At 51.1% G+C, this 17,424-nt stretch overlaps 1 protein-coding gene across 1 annotated transcript in view; it reads left to right on the forward strand.

The window, feature by feature from the left end:
• The window catches only part of LOC129200306 (mucin-6-like), a gene marked incomplete at its 5' end in the record, with an annotated part of 50,619 nt that extends 33,255 nt beyond the window's left edge, over nt 1-17,364 (forward strand). Inside the window, 11 exons of the mRNA XM_054811629.1 lie at nt 56-298; nt 1,016-1,063; nt 1,504-1,821; nt 1,870-1,950; nt 3,515-3,961; nt 5,522-5,968; nt 7,521-7,967; nt 10,516-10,956; nt 11,533-12,144; nt 15,201-15,303; nt 17,037-17,364. Of these exons, the coding sequence (XP_054667604.1) occupies nt 56-298; nt 1,016-1,063; nt 1,504-1,821; nt 1,870-1,950; nt 3,515-3,961; nt 5,522-5,968; nt 7,521-7,967; nt 10,516-10,956; nt 11,533-12,144; nt 15,201-15,303; nt 17,037-17,214 (3,365 nt within the window). The remainder of the gene's footprint in view (nt 1-55; nt 299-1,015; nt 1,064-1,503; nt 1,822-1,869; nt 1,951-3,514; nt 3,962-5,521; nt 5,969-7,520; nt 7,968-10,515; nt 10,957-11,532; nt 12,145-15,200; nt 15,304-17,036) is intronic.
• Between the last annotated feature and the right edge of the window lie 60 nt (nt 17,365-17,424).

Here is a 17,424-nt window from a genome sequence, read left to right on the forward strand (position 1 = left end):
TGCCTTACCTTCTCGCCCTGCCACCCTCAATCAACTGGTGCTTTTCTCTCTGTAGTTGTGACCCACAGAAGACCAACGAAGTCACACCTTGTGGAGCATCTCATCACACAGAAGACCACCACCACCACCTCCACCAAGAGCACCTCTGTCTCAAGAGAGGCCAGCCCTGCCAGCAGCCCAGAAATCCCACTGAGAAGCATGTCTCCAAGCCCCAGCTCTTTACCTACCACCTCAGGCTCATCTGCTTCTTTCCCCTCCTCAACTTTGTCCTCGACACAGTTGAGACCATCACATCCTGGTAAGGCTCCCTCCCGCCCTTCCTGCTCCTCTGCCTGCTCCTTCCAGCTCCCACCATTCTCTCCTAAGGAGCATGTCACACACAGGCTTCAGTTTTGGTATTCATTCTCATTTCCCACTGCCCTTGCCATGGGACTCCTGGGATCCAGGGAGGTCCTGGGACTGGACGACACATGACCCTGACTGCATCCTCCTCCCTTGCCACTTCAGGGGTTTGGCTCTGGGTCACAGGCCTTTATCAGGGCACAGACATCTGTGAGAACCTGCCCTGCAATTAGCAGAGACAAGCTAACACCCTCCCTTCCCTTACAGAGGTGCTCTGAGAACATACAGCAGGGGGAAAGGAAGGAAGTGACACTGGAAACATGACTCCACTTTACACATAAGGACAATTTTGAGTAGGAAACATAACACAAGGCATGCTCTCCATGCAGTGGATGCCTAGGCTCAGGCACGCTCATGACAAGTGTGGGTCAAATGCCACCTCCTTGGCCAATGCTGACCCTGGGTGCAAAAGAATCACCAGTGGAGGGTGGACAAGAAGGTATACACTGAATTCCAGGCTAAAGCGCTCCCACATAGACCCACTGGGCTCCACATGCCTGGATTGTCTTGGTGTTAAGCAGGACAGCCTCCTTTGAGGAGGTGCCACAACATGTTTTGCCTAGAATCATTTCCAAGACTAAACCATTCTTTTCTCTCATCCCTTTCTTTGTAGCAAGGGAGCCAACCAGAGCTAAGACTCCACCTAGTAAAGTAGTAACAGGTGAGGGCTCTGGTCAGGAGAGAGCTAAGAGTCATCCAGGGCCTATGCCTCTCCCTTCAGAAGCCTTGGATCTCCCATGGATCCCTTATAGCACGGTCTGCAGCAGGCAAGTGGTAGACTACTTACGACCAGGGGAATCACACGTGGAAACAGAGATAACTCTTCCCCTCTCAACAGCTCCAGGAGGAAGGAAACGGAGACAAATTGCTAGAGGACATTCTTAAAAATATCACCAACCTGCAATTCTGAGAAGCAGCATGATGAGATGGGACATATTCGGGGTCATAGCCCCATTCATCTCTAAAAAACAGAATTAGTGGGACCTGGTCCTACCTTCCTTGCCTATTCCGTACCACAAAGACTATACCCAGAAATGCCCACATAACAATCTTCCTGTCTTACCCAGTTGCCCTCAACTGACTTGTGCTTTATCCTGACAGCCTTCACCCACAAAAAGACAACTGTGCCACACATTGTGCCGCCTCTCACCACCCAGAAGACCACCGCCGCCACCTCCACCAGCAGCACCTCCAAGACCTCTGTCTCCAGAGAGGCCAGCCCTGCTAGCAGCACAGAAGTCCCTCTGACAAGGACGTCTCCAAGTCCCAGCTCTCACTCTCCACCTCCTCCCAGCAGCCCCCTCAGCACCAGGCTGCCATCTGCCACCACTTCCACGCTCTTCTCCACAGCAGCCCCAACCACCAGCCCCAAGCCTACACCTACGACCCTAAGGCCCAAGCCCCTTTCCACAACAACGAGTGCTCCAAAAGAGTCACCTGCACCAGAGTCCTCTGCACCCTCCACAGCCAAAACCAGCCCGCTGTCATCGCCTGCTTCTTCTCCCTCCTCGACTGCGTCCTCAACATGGCTGAGTTCTTCACACCCTGGTAAGGCTCCCTCCCACCCGTCGCTCTGCTTTGCCTCACCTTTACAGCTCCCACGCTTCAATCCCTCCTTCCATACATCTTTCGTTCCATTTTCCTTCTCATCCACACTCACTGCTTGGGTGCTTGTTTCCTACTTTACCTCTGTTCCTGCTTCCTTTGGCATTGGCGATTTGGTGTGGCCTGCCTTTGGCATGGCTTGGGGCACGGGTGTCTCCCAGGGAGCCTGGCCTGCCTGCCTGCCTGCCTGCCTGCCTGCGAGGGGGCAGAAAGTACGCTGTCCCTGTTCTTGGAGGAATACGCACATCCAGAGAGGGTCCTCTTCCGTGGAGAGGCTGAGGATGCTTGCGTGTTGAAGGCACCCATTAGGTGCTGTCCTTGTTGCCCCATTTTGTGGGAGAAACTAGACGGGAGCCTGAGGTCAAGAAAGAGGCCCGCTCCTTCGTCTCAACAAGCAAGACTCAGTGAGGCAAGATGCTGCCTTTCTTGCACATGCCACGTACACGGGGATTTTGACCCCCCTCCTTTGCCTTCCTCTCTTGCCCTCATCCTCAGCTGACTTGTGCTTTATCCTGACAGCCTTCACCCACAAAAAGACAACTGTGCCACACATTGTGCCGCCTCTCACCACCCAGAAGACCACCGCCGCCACCTCCACCAGCAGCACCTCCAAGACCTCTGTCTCCAGAGAGGCCAGCCCTGCTAGCAGCACAGAAGTCCCTCTGACAAGGACGTCTCCAAGTCCCAGCTCTTTGCCTCCTCCCAGCAGCCCCCTCAGCACCAGGCTGCCATCTGCCACCACTTCCACGCTCTTCTCCACAGCAGCCCCAACCACCAGCCCCCAGCCTACACCTACGACCCTAAGGCCCAAGCCCTCTTCCCTGAGGACCATAGCTCCAAAAGTGTTGCCTGCACCAGAGTCCTCTGCACCCTCCACAGCCAAAACCAGCGCGCTGCCATCGCCTGCTGCTTCCCCCTCCTCGACTGTGTCCTCAACATGGCTGAGGTCCTCACACCCTGGTAAGGCTCCCACCTGCCTTTCACACTGCTCTGCCTCCTGTTCCCAGCTCCCATGCTTCCTTTCTTCCTATTTAGCAACGCAAGCTGCTTGGGCTGTTGTTTTAGTACTTGCTCTCCGCTCCCACTTCCTTTGGCATCAGCACTTTGGTGTGGCCTGCCATTGGTATGGCCTGGGGCACAGGTGTCTCCCAGGGAGCCTGGCCTGCCTGCCTGCCTGCCTGCCTGCGAAGGGGGCAGACAGTACGCCGTCCCTGTCCTTGGAGGAATACGCACATCCAGAGAGGGTCCTCTTCCGTGGAGACGCAGAGGGTGCTTGCGTGTTGAAGGCACCCATTAGGCGCTGTCCTTTTCTGCCCTTTTTGAGGAGAAGCCAGATGGGAGCCTGAGGGCAGGAACCAGAATTCCACTCCTCTGTCTCGACAAACGTGACTCAGTGCAACAGAGAGCTGCCTTTCTTGCACGTGCCACGTACACGGGGATTCTGCCCCTCTCCGTTGCCCTCCCCTCTTGCCCTCATCCTCAGCTGACTTGTGCTTTATCCTGACAGCCTTCACCCACAAAAAGACAACTGTGCCACACATTGTGCCGCCTCTCACCACCCAGAAGACCACCGCCGCCACCTCCACCAGCAGCACCTCCAAGACCTCTGTCTCCAGAGAGGCCAGCCCTGCTAGCAGCACAGAAGTCCCTCTGACAAGGACGTCTCCAAGTCCCAGCTCTCACTCTCCACCTCCTCCCAGCAGCCCCCTCAGCACCAGGCTGCCATCTGCCACCACTTCCACGCTCTTCTCCACAGCAGCCCCAACCACCAGCCCCAAGCCTACACCTACGACCCTAAGGCCCAAGCCCCTTTCCACAACAACGAGTGCTCCAAAAGAGTCACCTGCACCAGAGTCCTCTGCACCCTCCACAGCCAAAACCAGCCCGCTGTCATCGCCTGCTTCTTCTCCCTCCTCGACTGCGTCCTCAACATGGCTGAGTTCTTCACACCCTGGTAAGGCTCCCTCCCACCCGTCGCTCTGCTTTGCCTCACCTTTACAGCTCCCACGCTTCAATCCCTCCTTCCATACATCTTTCGTTCCATTTTCCTTCTCATCCACACTCACTGCTTGGGTGCTTGTTTCCTACTTTACCTCTGTTCCTGCTTCCTTTGGCATTGGCGATTTGGTGTGGCCTGCCTTTGGCATGGCTTGGGGCACGGGTGTCTCCCAGGGAGCCTGGCCTGCCTGCCTGCCTGCCTGCCTGCGAGGGGGCAGAAAGTACGCTGTCCCTGTTCTTGGAGGAATACGCACATCCAGAGAGGGTCCTCTTCCGTGGAGAGGCTGAGGATGCTTGCGTGTTGAAGGCACCCATTAGGTGCTGTCCTTGTTGCCCCATTTTGTGGGAGAAACTAGACGGGAGCCTGAGGTCAAGAAAGAGGCCCGCTCCTTCATATCAACAAGCAAGACTCAGTGAGGCAAGATGCTGCCTTTCTTGCACATGCCACGTACACGGGGATTTTGACCCCCCTCCTTTGCCTTCCTCTCTTGCCCTCATCCTCAGCTGACTTGTGCTTTATCCTGGCAGCCTTCACCCACAAAAAGACAACTGTGCCACACATTGTGCCGCCTCTCACCACCCAGAAGACCACCGCCGCCACCTCCACCAGCAGCACCTCCAAGACCTCTGTCTCCAGAGAGGCCAGCCCTGCTAGCAGCACAGAAGTCCCTCTGACAAGGACGTCTCCAAGTCCCAGCTCTTTGCCTCCTCCCAGCAGCCCCCTCAGCACCAGGCTGCCATCTGCCACCACTTCCACGCTCTTCTCCACAGCAGCCCCAACCACCAGCCCCCAGCCTACACCTACGACCCTAAGGCCCAAGCCCTCTTCCCTGAGGACCATAGCTCCAAAAGTGTTGCCTGCACCAGAGTCCTCTGCACCCTCCACAGCCAAAACCAGCGCGCTGCCATCGCCTGCTGCTTCCCCCTCCTCGACTGTGTCCTCAACATGGCTGAGGTCCTCACACCCTGGTAAGGCTCCCACCTGCCTTTCACACTGCTCTGCCTCCTGTTCCCAGCTCCCATGCTTCCTTTCTTCCTATTTAGCAACGCAAGCTGCTTGGGCTGTTGTTTTAGTACTTGCTCTCCGCTCCCACTTCCTTTGGCATCAGTACTTTGGTGTGGCCTGCCATTGGTATGGCCTGGGGCACAGGTGTCTCCCAGGGAGCCTGGCCTGCCTGCCTGCCTGCCTGCCTGCGAAGGGGGCAGACAGTACGCCGTCCCTGTCCTTGGAGGAATACGCACATCCAGAGAGGGTCCTCTTCCGTGGAGACGCAGAGGGTGCTTGCGTGTTGAAGGCACCCATTAGGCGCTGTCCTTTTCTGCCCTTTTTGAGGAGAAGCCAGATGGGAGCCTGAGGGCAGGAACCAGAATTCCACTCCTCTGTCTTGACAAACGTGACTCAGTGCAACAGAGAGCTGCCTTTCTTGCACGTGCCACGTACACGGGGATTCTGCCCCTCTCCGTTGCCCTCCCCTCTTGCCCTCATCCTCAGCTGACTTGTGCTTTATCCTGACAGCCTTCACCCACAAAAAGACAACTGTGCCACACATTGTGCCGCCTCTCACCACCCAGAAGACCACCGCCGCCACCTCCACCAGCAGCACCTCCAAGACCTCTGTCTCCAGAGAGGCCAGCCCTGCTAGCAGCACAGAAGTCCCTCTGACAAGGACGTCTCCAAGTCCCAGCTCTCACTCTCCACCTCCTCCCAGCAGCCCCCTCAGCACCAGGCTGCCATCTGCCACCACTTCCACGCTCTTCTCCACAGCAGCCCCAACCACCAGCCCCAAGCCTACACCTACGACCCTAAGGCCCAAGCCCCTTTCCACAACAACGAGTGCTCCAAAAGAGTCACCTGCACCAGAGTCCTCTGCACCCTCCACAGCCAAAACCAGCCCGCTGTCATCGCCTGCTTCTTCTCCCTCCTCGACTGCGTCCTCAACATGGCTGAGTTCTTCACACCCTGGTAAGGCTCCCTCCCACCCGTCGCTCTGCTTTGCCTCACCTTTACAGCTCCCACGCTTCAATCCCTCCTTCCATACATCTTTCGTTCCATTTTCCTTCTCATCCACACTCACTGCTTGGGTGCTTGTTTCCTACTTTACCTCTGTTCCTGCTTCCTTTGGCATTGGCGATTTGGTGTGGCCTGCCTTTGGCATGGCTTGGGGCACGGGTGTCTCCCAGGGAGCCTGGCCTGCCTGCCTGCCTGCCTGCCTGCGAGGGGGCAGAAAGTACGCTGTCCCTGTCCTTGGAGGAATACGCACATCCAGAGAGGGTCCTCTTCCGTGGAGAGGCTGAGGATGCTTGCGTGTTGAAGGCACCCATTAGGTGCTGTCCTTGTTGCCCCATTTTGTGGGAGAAACTAGACGGGAGCCTGAGGTCAAGAAAGAGGAACGCTCCTTCATATCAACAAGCAAGACTCAGTGAGGCAAGATGCTGCCTTTCTTGCACATGCCACGTACACGGGGATTTTGACCCCCCTCCTTTGCCTTCCTCTCTTGCCCTCATCCTCAGCTGACTTGTGCTTTATCCTGACAGCCTTCACCCACAAAAAGACAACTGTGCCACACATTGTGCCGCCTCTCACCACCCAGAAGACCACCGCCGCCACCTCCACCAGCAGCACCTCCAAGACCTCTGTCTCCAGAGAGGCCAGCCCTGCTAGCAGCACAGAAGTCCCTCTGACAAGGACGTCTCCAAGTCCCAGCTCTTTGCCTCCTCCCAGCAGCCCCCTCAGCACCAGGCTGCCATCTGCCACCACTTCCACGCTCTTCTCCACAGCAGCCCCAACCACCAGCCCCCAGCCTACACCTACGACCCTAAGGCCCAAGCCCTCTTCCCTGAGGACCATAGCTCCAAAAGTGTTGCCTGCACCAGAGTCCTCTGCACCCTCCACAGCCAAAACCAGCGCGCTGCCATCGCCTGCTGCTTCCCCCTCCTCGACTGTGTCCTCAACATGGCTGAGGTCCTCACACCCTGGTAAGGCTCCCACCTGCCTTTCACACTGCTCTGCCTCCTGTTCCCAGCTCCCATGCTTCCTTTCTTCCTATTTAGCAACGCAAGCTGCTTGGGCTGTTGTTTTAGTACTTGCTCTCCGCTCCCACTTCCTTTGGCATCAGTACTTTGGTGTGGCCTGCCATTGGTATGGCCTGGGGCACAGGTGTCTCCCAGGGAGCCTGGCCTGCCTGCCTGCCTGCGAAGGGGGCAGACAGTACGCCGTCCCTGTCCTTGGAGGAATACGCACATCCAGAGAGGGTCCTCTTCCGTGGAGACGCAGAGGGTGCTTGCGTGTTGAAGGCACCCATTAGGCGCTGTCCTTTTCTGCCCTTTTTGAGGAGAAGCCAGATGGGAGCCTGAGGGCAGGAACCAGAATTCCACTCCTCTGTCTTGACAAACGTGACTCAGTGCAACAGAGAGCTGCCTTTCTTGCACGTGCCACGTACACGGGGATTCTGCCCCTCTCCGTTGCCCTCCCCTCTTGCCCTCATCCTCAGCTGACTTGTGCTTTATCCTGACAGCCTTCACCCACAAAAAGACAACTGTGCCACACATTGTGCCGCCTCTCACCACCCAGAAGACCACCGCCGCCACCTCCACCAGCAGCACCTCCAAGACCTCTGTCTCCAGAGAGGCCAGCCCTGCTAGCAGCACAGAAGTCCCTCTGACAAGGACGTCTCCAAGTCCCAGCTCTCACTCTCCACCTCCTCCCAGCAGCCCCCTCAGCACCAGGCTGCCATCTGCCACCACTTCCACGCTCTTCTCCACAGCAGCCCCAACCACCAGCCCCAAGCCTACACCTACGACCCTAAGGCCCAAGCCCCTTTCCACAACAACGAGTGCTCCAAAAGAGTCACCTGCACCAGAGTCCTCTGCACCCTCCACAGCCAAAACCAGCCCGCTGTCATCGCCTGCTTCTTCTCCCTCCTCGACTGCGTCCTCAACATGGCTGAGTTCTTCACACCCTGGTAAGGCTCCCTCCCACCCGTCGCTCTGCTTTGCCTCACCTTTACAGCTCCCACGCTTCAATCCCTCCTTCCATACATCTTTCGTTCCATTTTCCTTCTCATCCACACTCACTGCTTGGGTGCTTGTTTCCTACTTTACCTCTGTTCCTGCTTCCTTTGGCATTGGCGATTTGGTGTGGCCTGCCTTTGGCATGGCTTGGGGCACAGGTGTCTCCCAGGGAGCCTGGCCTGCCTGCCTGCCTGCCTGCCTGCGAGGGGGCAGAAAGTACGCTGTCCCTGTCCTTGGAGGAATACGCACATCCAGAGAGGGTCCTCTTCCGTGGAGAGGCTGAGGATGCTTGCGTGTTGAAGGCACCCATTAGGTGCTGTCCTTGTTGCCCCATTTTGTGGGAGAAACTAGACGGGAGCCTGAGGTCAAGAAAGAGGAACGCTCCTTCATATCAACAAGCAAGACTCAGTGAGGCAAGATGCTGCCTTTCTTGCACATGCCACGTACACGGGGATTTTGACCCCCCTCCTTTGCCTTCCTCTCTTGCCCTCATCCTCAGCTGACTTGTGCTTTATCCTGACAGCCTTCACCCACAAAAAGACAACTGTGCCACACATTGTGCCGCCTCTCACCACCCAGAAGACCACCGCCGCCACCTCCACCAGCAGCACCTCCAAGACCTCTGTCTCCAGAGAGGCCAGCCCTGCTAGCAGCACAGAAGTCCCTCTGACAAGGACGTCTCCAAGTCCCAGCTCTTTGCCTCCTCCCAGCAGCCCCCTCAGCACCAGGCTGCCATCTGCCACCACTTCCACGCTCTTCTCCACAGCAGCCCCAACCACCAGCCCCCAGCCTACACCTACGACCCTAAGGCCCAAGCCCTCTTCCCTGAGGACCATAGCTCCAAAAGTGTTGCCTGCACCAGAGTCCTCTGCACCCTCCACAGCCAAAACCAGCGCGCTGCCATCGCCTGCTGCTTCCCCCTCCTCGACTGTGTCCTCAACATGGCTGAGGTCCTCACACCCTGGTAAGGCTCCCACCTGCCTTTCACACTGCTCTGCCTCCTGTTCCCAGCTCCCATGCTTCCTTTCTTCCTATTTAGCAACGCAAGCTGCTTGGGCTGTTGTTTTAGTACTTGCTCTCCGCTCCCACTTCCTTTGGCATCAGTACTTTGGTGTGGCCTGCCATTGGTATGGCCTGGGGCACAGGTGTCTCCCAGGGAGCCTGGCCTGCCTGCCTGCCTGCCTGCCTGCGAGGGGGGCAGACAGTACGCCGTCCCTGTCCTTGGAGGAATACACACATCCAGAGAGGGTCCTCTTCCGTGGAGACGCAGAGGGTGCTTGCGTGTTGAAGGCACCCATTAGGTGCTGTCCTTGTTGCCCCATTTTGTGGGAGAAACTAGACGGGAGCCTGAGGTCAAGAAAGAGGAACGCTCCTTCATATCAACAAGCAAGACTCAGCGAGGCAAGATGCTGCCTTTCTTGCACATGCCACGTACACGGGGATTTTGACCCCCCTCCTTTGCCTTCCTCTCTTGCCCTCATCCTCAGCTGACTTGTGCTTTATCCTGACAGCCTTCACCCACAAAAAGACAACTGTGCCACACATTGTGCCGCCTCTCACCACTCAGAAGACCACCGCCGCCACCTCCACCAGCAGCACCTCCAAGACCTCTGTCTCCAGAGAGGCCAGCCCTGCTAGCAGCACAGAAGTCCCTCTGACAAGGACGTCTCCAAGTCCCAGCTCTTTGCCTCCTCCCAGCAGCCCCCTCAGCACCAGGCTGCCATCTGCCACCACTTCCACGCTCTTCTCCACAGCAGCCCCAACCACCAGCCCCCAGCCTACACCTACGACCCTAAGGCCCAAGCCCTCTTCCCTGAGGACCATAGCTCCAAAAGTGTTGCCTGCACCAGAGTCCTCTGCACCCTCCACAGCCAAAACCAGCGCGCTGCCATCGCCTGCTGCTTCCCCCTCCTCGACTGTGTCCTCAACATGGCTGAGGTCCTCACACCCTGGTAAGGCTCCCACCTGCCTTTCACACTGCTCTGCCTCCTGTTCCCAGCTCCCATGCTTCCTTTCTTCCTATTTAGCAACGCAAGCTGCTTGGGCTGTTGTTTTAGTACTTGCTCTCCGCTCCCACTTCCTTTGGCATCAGCACTTTGGTGTGGCCTGCCATTGGTATGGCCTGGGGCACAGGTGTCTCCCAGGGAGCCTGGCCTGCCTGCCTGCCTGCCTGCCTGCGAAGGGGGCAGACAGTACGCCGTCCCTGTCCTTGGAGGAATACGCACATCCAGAGAGGGTCCTCTTCCGTGGAGACGCAGAGGGTGCTTGCGTGTTGAAGGCACCCATTAGGCGCTGTCCTTTTCTGCCCTTTTTGAGGAGAAGCCAGATGGGAGCCTGAGGGCAGGAACCAGAATTCCACTCCTCTGTCTCGACAAACGTGACTCAGTGCAACAGAGAGCTGCCTTTCTTGCACGTGCCACGTACACGGGGATTCTGCCCCTCTCCGTTGCCCTCCCCTCTTGCCCTCATCCTCAGCTGACTTGTGCTTTATCCTGACAGCCTTCACCCACAAAAAGACAACTGTGCCACACATTGTGCCGCCTCTCACCACCCAGAAGACCACCGCCGCCACCTCCACCAGCAGCACCTCCAAGACCTCTGTCTCCAGAGAGGCCAGCCCTGCTAGCAGCACAGAAGTCCCTCTGACAAGGACGTCTCCAAGTCCCAGCTCTTTGCCTCCTCCCAGCAGCCCCCTCAGCACCAGGCTGCCATCTGCCACCACTTCCACGCTCTTCTCCACAGCAGCCCCAACCACCAGCCCCAAGCCTACACCTACGACCCTAAGGCCCAAGCCCCTTTCCACAACAACGAGTGCTCCAAAAGAGTCACCTGCACCAGAGTCCTCTGCACCCTCCACAGCCAAAACCAGCCCGCTGTCATCGCCTGCTTCTTCTCCCTCCTCGACTGCGTCCTCAACATGGCTGAGTTCTTCACACCCTGGTAAGGCTCCCTCCCACCCGTCGCTCTGCTTTGCCTCACCTTTACAGCTCCCACGCTTCAATCCCTCCTTCCATACATCTTTCGTTCCATTTTCCTTCTCATCCACACTCACTGCTTGGGTGCTTGTTTCCTACTTTACCTCTGTTCCTGCTTCCTTTGGCATTGGCGATTTGGTGTGGCCTGCCTTTGGCATGGCTTGGGGCACGGGTGTCTCCCAGGGAGCCTGGCCTGCCTGCCTGCCTGCCTGCCTGCCTGCGAGGGGGCAGAAAGTACGCTGTCCCTGTCCTTGGAGGAATACGCACATCCAGAGAGGGTCCTCTTCCGTGGAGAGGCTGAGGATGCTTGCGTGTTGAAGGCACCCATTAGGTGCTGTCCTTGTTGCCCCATTTTGTGGGAGAAACTAGACGGGAGCCTGAGGTCAAGAAAGAGGCCCGCTCCTTCGTCTCAACAAGCAAGACTCAGTGAGGCAAGATGCTGCCTTTCTTGCACATGCCACGTACACGGGGATTTTGACCCCCCTCCTTTGCCTTCCTCTCTTGCCCTCATCCTCAGCTGACTTGTGCTTTATCCTGACAGCCTTCACCCACAAAAAGACAACTGTGCCACACATTGTGCCACCTCTCACCACCCAGAAGACCACCGCCGCCACCTCCACCAGCAGCACCTCCAAGACCTCTGTCTCCAGAGAGGCCAGCCCTGCTAGCAGCACAGAAGTCCCTCTGACAAGGACGTCTCCAAGTCCCAGCTCTCACTCTCCACCTCCTCCCAGCAGCCCCCTCAGCACCAGGCTGCCATCTGCTACCACCTCCACATTCTCTTCTCTTTTGGCTCCAACCGCCAGCACAGTGCCTACATCTGTGCCCCTTGCTACTTCCACATTTAAGTCTGCTGAGAGTACTACGAATTTTTCGTCCCAAAACACCACATTTACTCCACGTGGCAAAACATCTTCCTTATTAGTTCCTTCCACCATCTCTGCCAAGTCCACTCCAGTTTTGATCCCAACTGTTTTATCTACAACAACTATCGTTGCTCCCGGTGTTATTACCTCTGCTTCTACAGAGTCAGTTGAAAGGACTTCTTTGCGAACAACAACATTAACCACTACCCGCACTACATCATCTCCTCCTTTCACCTCTGGACTTTCAACATCATTTTCTTCTGTTGTACCATTAACAGTGCAACAAGGTAAAGTATATTCATATAATTTCCTATATTGTGTTTTTTGTTTTAGCACATACATCTTTTCTTTCATCAGTATATGAATTCTTCCATATTCTTTGGTCATGAAACCATTTGTATCCATTAGCTCCCTATTTTCTTTTTGTCATTTCTGCAGTTGTTTTTTGTAGAGTTTGAGGTCTTTCATTTCATAAAAACAGGTTCCCTGCTATATACATTAGAAAGTGTGAGTTAAGGAGGCTGACAAAATGCATATCAGGAGAGTCAGTGTTGCAGGTTGTGGTTTTTTTAATCTCAAAATTGAGTTAGGCAGTGTAAGAAAAATAGCCTGTCCAAATAAAAGGTATCTCTTGAATTACCCTCAAGTCCTCCAGTTCTCTCTCATAGGCTCTTTGTGCACACTTGAGCATTTTTGGTATCTCTTCTGCAGGATACTGTTTTCTCAGTTTTGAAGGTACAGTGATTTTTTTTTTTCTCTTGTGCATCATTAAGATCTAGTATGCTTGGACTGAAGGAATAATACCATATTCTACAATTTCTGCACAATTTCATGTAAAGGGAGGCACACACGCAACATCCTCTCTTCTGGTTTTAAATGGTCCTGTCCTACTTTAGGATCTACAGTCCAGGAGTCAGGAACGCTGGTGTGGATGCACATGAAATATCTATACATTTTTAACTGTATTGTGTATAGGTAGCAGAGGCCTAGTTTCTAGTCCTACTTGGAAACAGTGAGGCAGACAGGTTTTATTCAACGCTTCCAAGGATATCGATTAACCCTTCTAAGAACGAACCAGAATAACATATACACTGTTCAATGTGTGAAAAGAAGGTAGGTTTCTTGCATGGTTCTTTCCTGTACGTTTATTTGCTTTAACCACTGTTTGAGAACCCAGAGAAGAGCTAACATCTCTATTTCAGCTAGTTTGCATTCTTCTGGAAGAGTTCAACATACAGAGGAGAAGCTATCTTGAAAGTGTACTTTAGCCATATCATACTGCTTTTTTCCTATTGCCTCCTCCACTGTCATATATCAATTTCACTGTTCTCCTTTTCTGTGTGTTTAATTCCTAAAGCAAGTGCAGCCTTACCTCCAACAAATTACAGCCTTCAGTTACCTTATTTATATCAAGAATTAGGAGCAATATGCAGCATCCTAATAAGGCCTGCCCTTTTCTATCCTGCTTAGTAATGAGATTGTAAGTATTTGCATCTTTATCTTGGAAGCACATATTCAAAATTTTTCCACAGATCTATATGCTAGTTCCTTAGTTGTTGTGAATCTTCACACAAAGTCCTCCATTCCATCGTTACAATCAGATCAGCTGAACCAGAAACTTATCTCTAACAGCAACAAAGTGGAACACCATGCTTAAGTCATTCAAGATATCACCTACTAAGTGTTACTCCAGAAGAGTAATTTACACAAAGGGTCCCAAATAGTCAGCTAAGGAAACTGTATTTGTAGTTTACTACTACTCTCAAACAGTGATGTGAGAATCAATACATAAACAGGTATAGTCACCTGTAGCAGAACCTCTCATCGCTGTTTTCATCGTTAACCTTGTCAGCAGAGTGCAGCTTGCACACGTCAGTCAGCTCAGCCACAAGGCATGGCAGAATTATTTACTTGCAGAGCAAGGGACTGAATGCAGTTTGTCCTTCCTCCCACTGTTACACAAGTAACATGGTAGCAAAGAGGCTGGTTTCATTGTTCTTTAGCAGAAGGGAGGCTCAAATTGACTGACTGCACAAGCATCGGGAAATGACAGTTTGACCCAAGGAGACTGGATTCTTTCTCTTGCCCCACTCCCTTTGATCTTGCTTTCCCTGCATCTTTGTAATTTTCACCTCCCAAAATGGGAATCCAAGTAGGAACTCTCATAAGCAGAAGAATTTTCCCCAGTGTAATTGTGGTTTTAGTGCCTGCTTTAGATTTTGTTCACATTCTGGTAACTGCTTCAGAACAGTATCTTCCCAACCATATCAGTACCGGGTTTGTTCCTAGCAGTTAACAGGCAGTACCTCCCAGTATTTATTTCATGAGTTCAGAAAGTTGTGAACAAGTTGCTCTCCTTTCTCTGCACATTTTTCACCTCTGAAGTGAGCAATTCTGGTACTTTTCCGACAATACCTTTCAGTCCAGAAAAAAAAAAAGATGAATAGTGGCATAGCTCCTAGCTCTTCATTTATGAGATAAAGGTACAGACCTTAGTCTAGTGTCCAGTTATTAGTTGCCTTATTTTCCAATGACAAATTCCTTAATTCCTACTACAGTATTGAGCCTTCCCCACGACATTCAGGTTTCATCCATAACCTTTCTTCAGGCAGGGAACCTGAATGTGCTCAAAAGAACATTGTACAGGAACAGTGCGAGAGGTGCATAAATTGCCTTCTAGTATTAAACATCTTTGTTCTCCTTAATATAAACTTCAAACACAATCTTTAGACTCATTGGAAAACCTGTGTTTTCAGTCAGCTTTTTGCTTCGTGCTTTGTGTCTTGCTTCAAGTCAGGAGAAAACGCAAGATCAACACATGTAATCATTACCTGCTGTGTAGCATTACATATTATATGTCGTAAGGAAAGACAGAATTCAGGCAGGCATCTAAGTTGTGAACTTCTGGCTGCCTATAAATAATTTACTCGTTTTAAGGATTTATTTAAGCATTTTTCGAATAAGTAAAATCTATTACAAAGTCTGTGAACCAGAAATAATTCTACTAGAATTAACCAGCTGGTTGTTTCATTTGCATCTTTGCATTCCCCATCAGTGGATTAGAGGTTTTTTCCTGCTGAATTTGCACTATATTCTTAACAGGAATTTTTTTGTAATTCCAGCAACTTGCATTTTCTTGGTTAACCTGGAGGACAACTCTCTCATGCATCTTCAGTACCTGTTTAAAACCTTCTCTTGCCATGTTACTCACTTGTGACCTGTTAACTGTCTCATGCAATACAAATGGTTTTCCATGAAACTGAGTATGGAGGCTTCTGGCATCCAGCAAAGACTCAAGAAGACTTAAGTTTCTGCCATAATTGTTTCTTTTTACATTTGACAGAGCATTGTAGAGAACTCAACTATGAAGAAAAAATAACTTACAAAGGCTGTTCTACAAATGTCACATTAAGCCGATGTGAAGGATCATGTCCGTCTTCAACAAGGTAAGGATAGTTAAGAGATTGTATAGTACCAAAGTTGTTTCTTTTTCTCATTTGGCCATCTGCAAGTAGTGATATTTATTAACTACCACTCCTTTATAATTCAGGGAGAAAAATGTGGTTGGCATCTACCCAGAAATATGATGTTGCAGTATAAGCCAGCTAACTAGAAACAATGCCAATAAGGTCATTTAGTACCTCAGGGATTTACAAATTTAAACAAGGAATGTTGTCTCACTTAAGGTTTTTAAAAAAAAAAAAAAAACAAACACAAAACAAAACCACAAAACAACAAAACCCCAGACATCGATGCTGCAGGTCAGTTAGACTACAACTAGCTGTTTTCACATAGCCATAACAGCAAAATTAAGAGATTCATCTCACTTAAATATATAATGTCACTTCAGTTGTCTCATTATGTTCTCCTAATAGTGTAATTCAGGGATATTTTACAGTTACAAGTGTGTTGTCTCAGGCTGTGCAGTTCTGCTTGCTCATTAGGACACTATTCAGACAGGGAATCAAAGCTTCAATAAAGCTAAACTCACTGCAGCAGTATTACACAGTTCAGTTATTTGGGAAAAAAGTTTAAGTTGTTATATTCCCATCAATCCAAGCAAATACAATGTTTATTAATAATGTATTTATTACATACAATTTCTTATTTAAGTGAAACTTAAAATGGAATGGGAAAGCAATGAAGTGTTTTGCAATAACTAATTTAAATTAATCCTGAAGCTAAAAAACTATCCCCTTCAAAGTGAGTTCACATGTACCCCCAGCATTTTGAAAACTGAGTGATTGACTGTATCTTGAGTGTTTTCAAAAGGGCTGTTAAGCCTGGAGGAAGATATTTAGAGTTATTAAGGTTCATCACAATCACTAAGAAAGTTGTGGTTAAAAACAGTTTTAATTGAAACCAAGCAGACTTTTCTCCCTTTCACCAAGATTTTTACAAAAATATTTTTCCATAACTCTCTTGTTTCCGTAGCTGAATTTCTAGCCTACATTTATAGCACTTCCCACTAACAGGAAAAAATAAAAAAAGGAAAGATAGGAGCAAGTCCAGCAGCACAGCTGGCTGAACACAGTCAGAAAAGCAACTGTATAACAGAAAACAGTACTATCAGAAGAGAACCTAAATCTCACCTACTTATTCAAGCAATCACTTCACCAACCTATGCTTTATTCCTGTTAATTCAGGAAGATATGTGCAAGTCTACTACTACTTTGTTAGCTGACCTCACAGCCCAGAATTGACATTATGCAGTCGTCAGCTTTGATTCTGGTGCTAACAGTTCAGAGGAAGAAAGGGGTTTTCCTTCCTCCATGAACCGTGCACAAGGAGCATGCTAATTTAGCATTTTTGTTAACAGACCATACCAGAGACCTTTTCCAAACTTTAAGTAGTCCAGTGCACAGCTTTTTTTTTTTTAAAGTTAAAAATATAATTACTTTATGATTTTCAGAAGTGCAAAAGGAAAATGGGGAAATCAAATCCTATTAGTTTTCCAGTAAGGTCTGAGACCTAATAGCTGTAAGCCCTATGAAAATTCAGTTTTAAAAAAGGTAGAAACTCAGTACACCTGAACTCCTTCAGTAGTCATCATGAGAACTTTAAAATAAATTGCTGCACCATTTGTAGTAAACACATTCAAACGCTTGAAAAGCTGTAAGCCTAAAATACTGTATACAAACCCTAAATGATCCTCCCATCCTCCCTCTCTTCCAAACAGGTTGGATGCTGAGAAGATGATGGTCAACACAGTATGTGGCTGCTGTAGGCCACTCCAGCTTCATAAGAAGGAATTCCAACTACCATGCCAAGACCCAGATAACCCTGGAAAAAGGCTCATTACAGAAGTAATTGTATTTAGTGGCTGTGTTTGTGACTTTGACAGTTGCATACACTAGCCAGACCTCCAGATGGCCTCAGATACCTTTTTTTTTTTTTAATTAAACACTGATCACAATTTAATACTTCTGTAGTGACTGCTCATTGCTGGGAGTGCTCTTCTATTGATTATACAGGATAGCCTTGCAGTGAGGCATCCTGAGCAGCTACCTGGAGTGTCAATGAAGTTAACGGATAAATTATTCCTGATCAGAAGGGAGTTGAAGGGT

The sequence above is a fragment of the Grus americana genome, unplaced genomic scaffold (genome assembly GCF_028858705.1).
Source record: "Grus americana isolate bGruAme1 unplaced genomic scaffold, bGruAme1.mat H_38, whole genome shotgun sequence".
In the NCBI taxonomy this organism is placed as follows: domain Eukaryota; kingdom Metazoa; phylum Chordata; class Aves; order Gruiformes; family Gruidae; genus Grus; species Grus americana.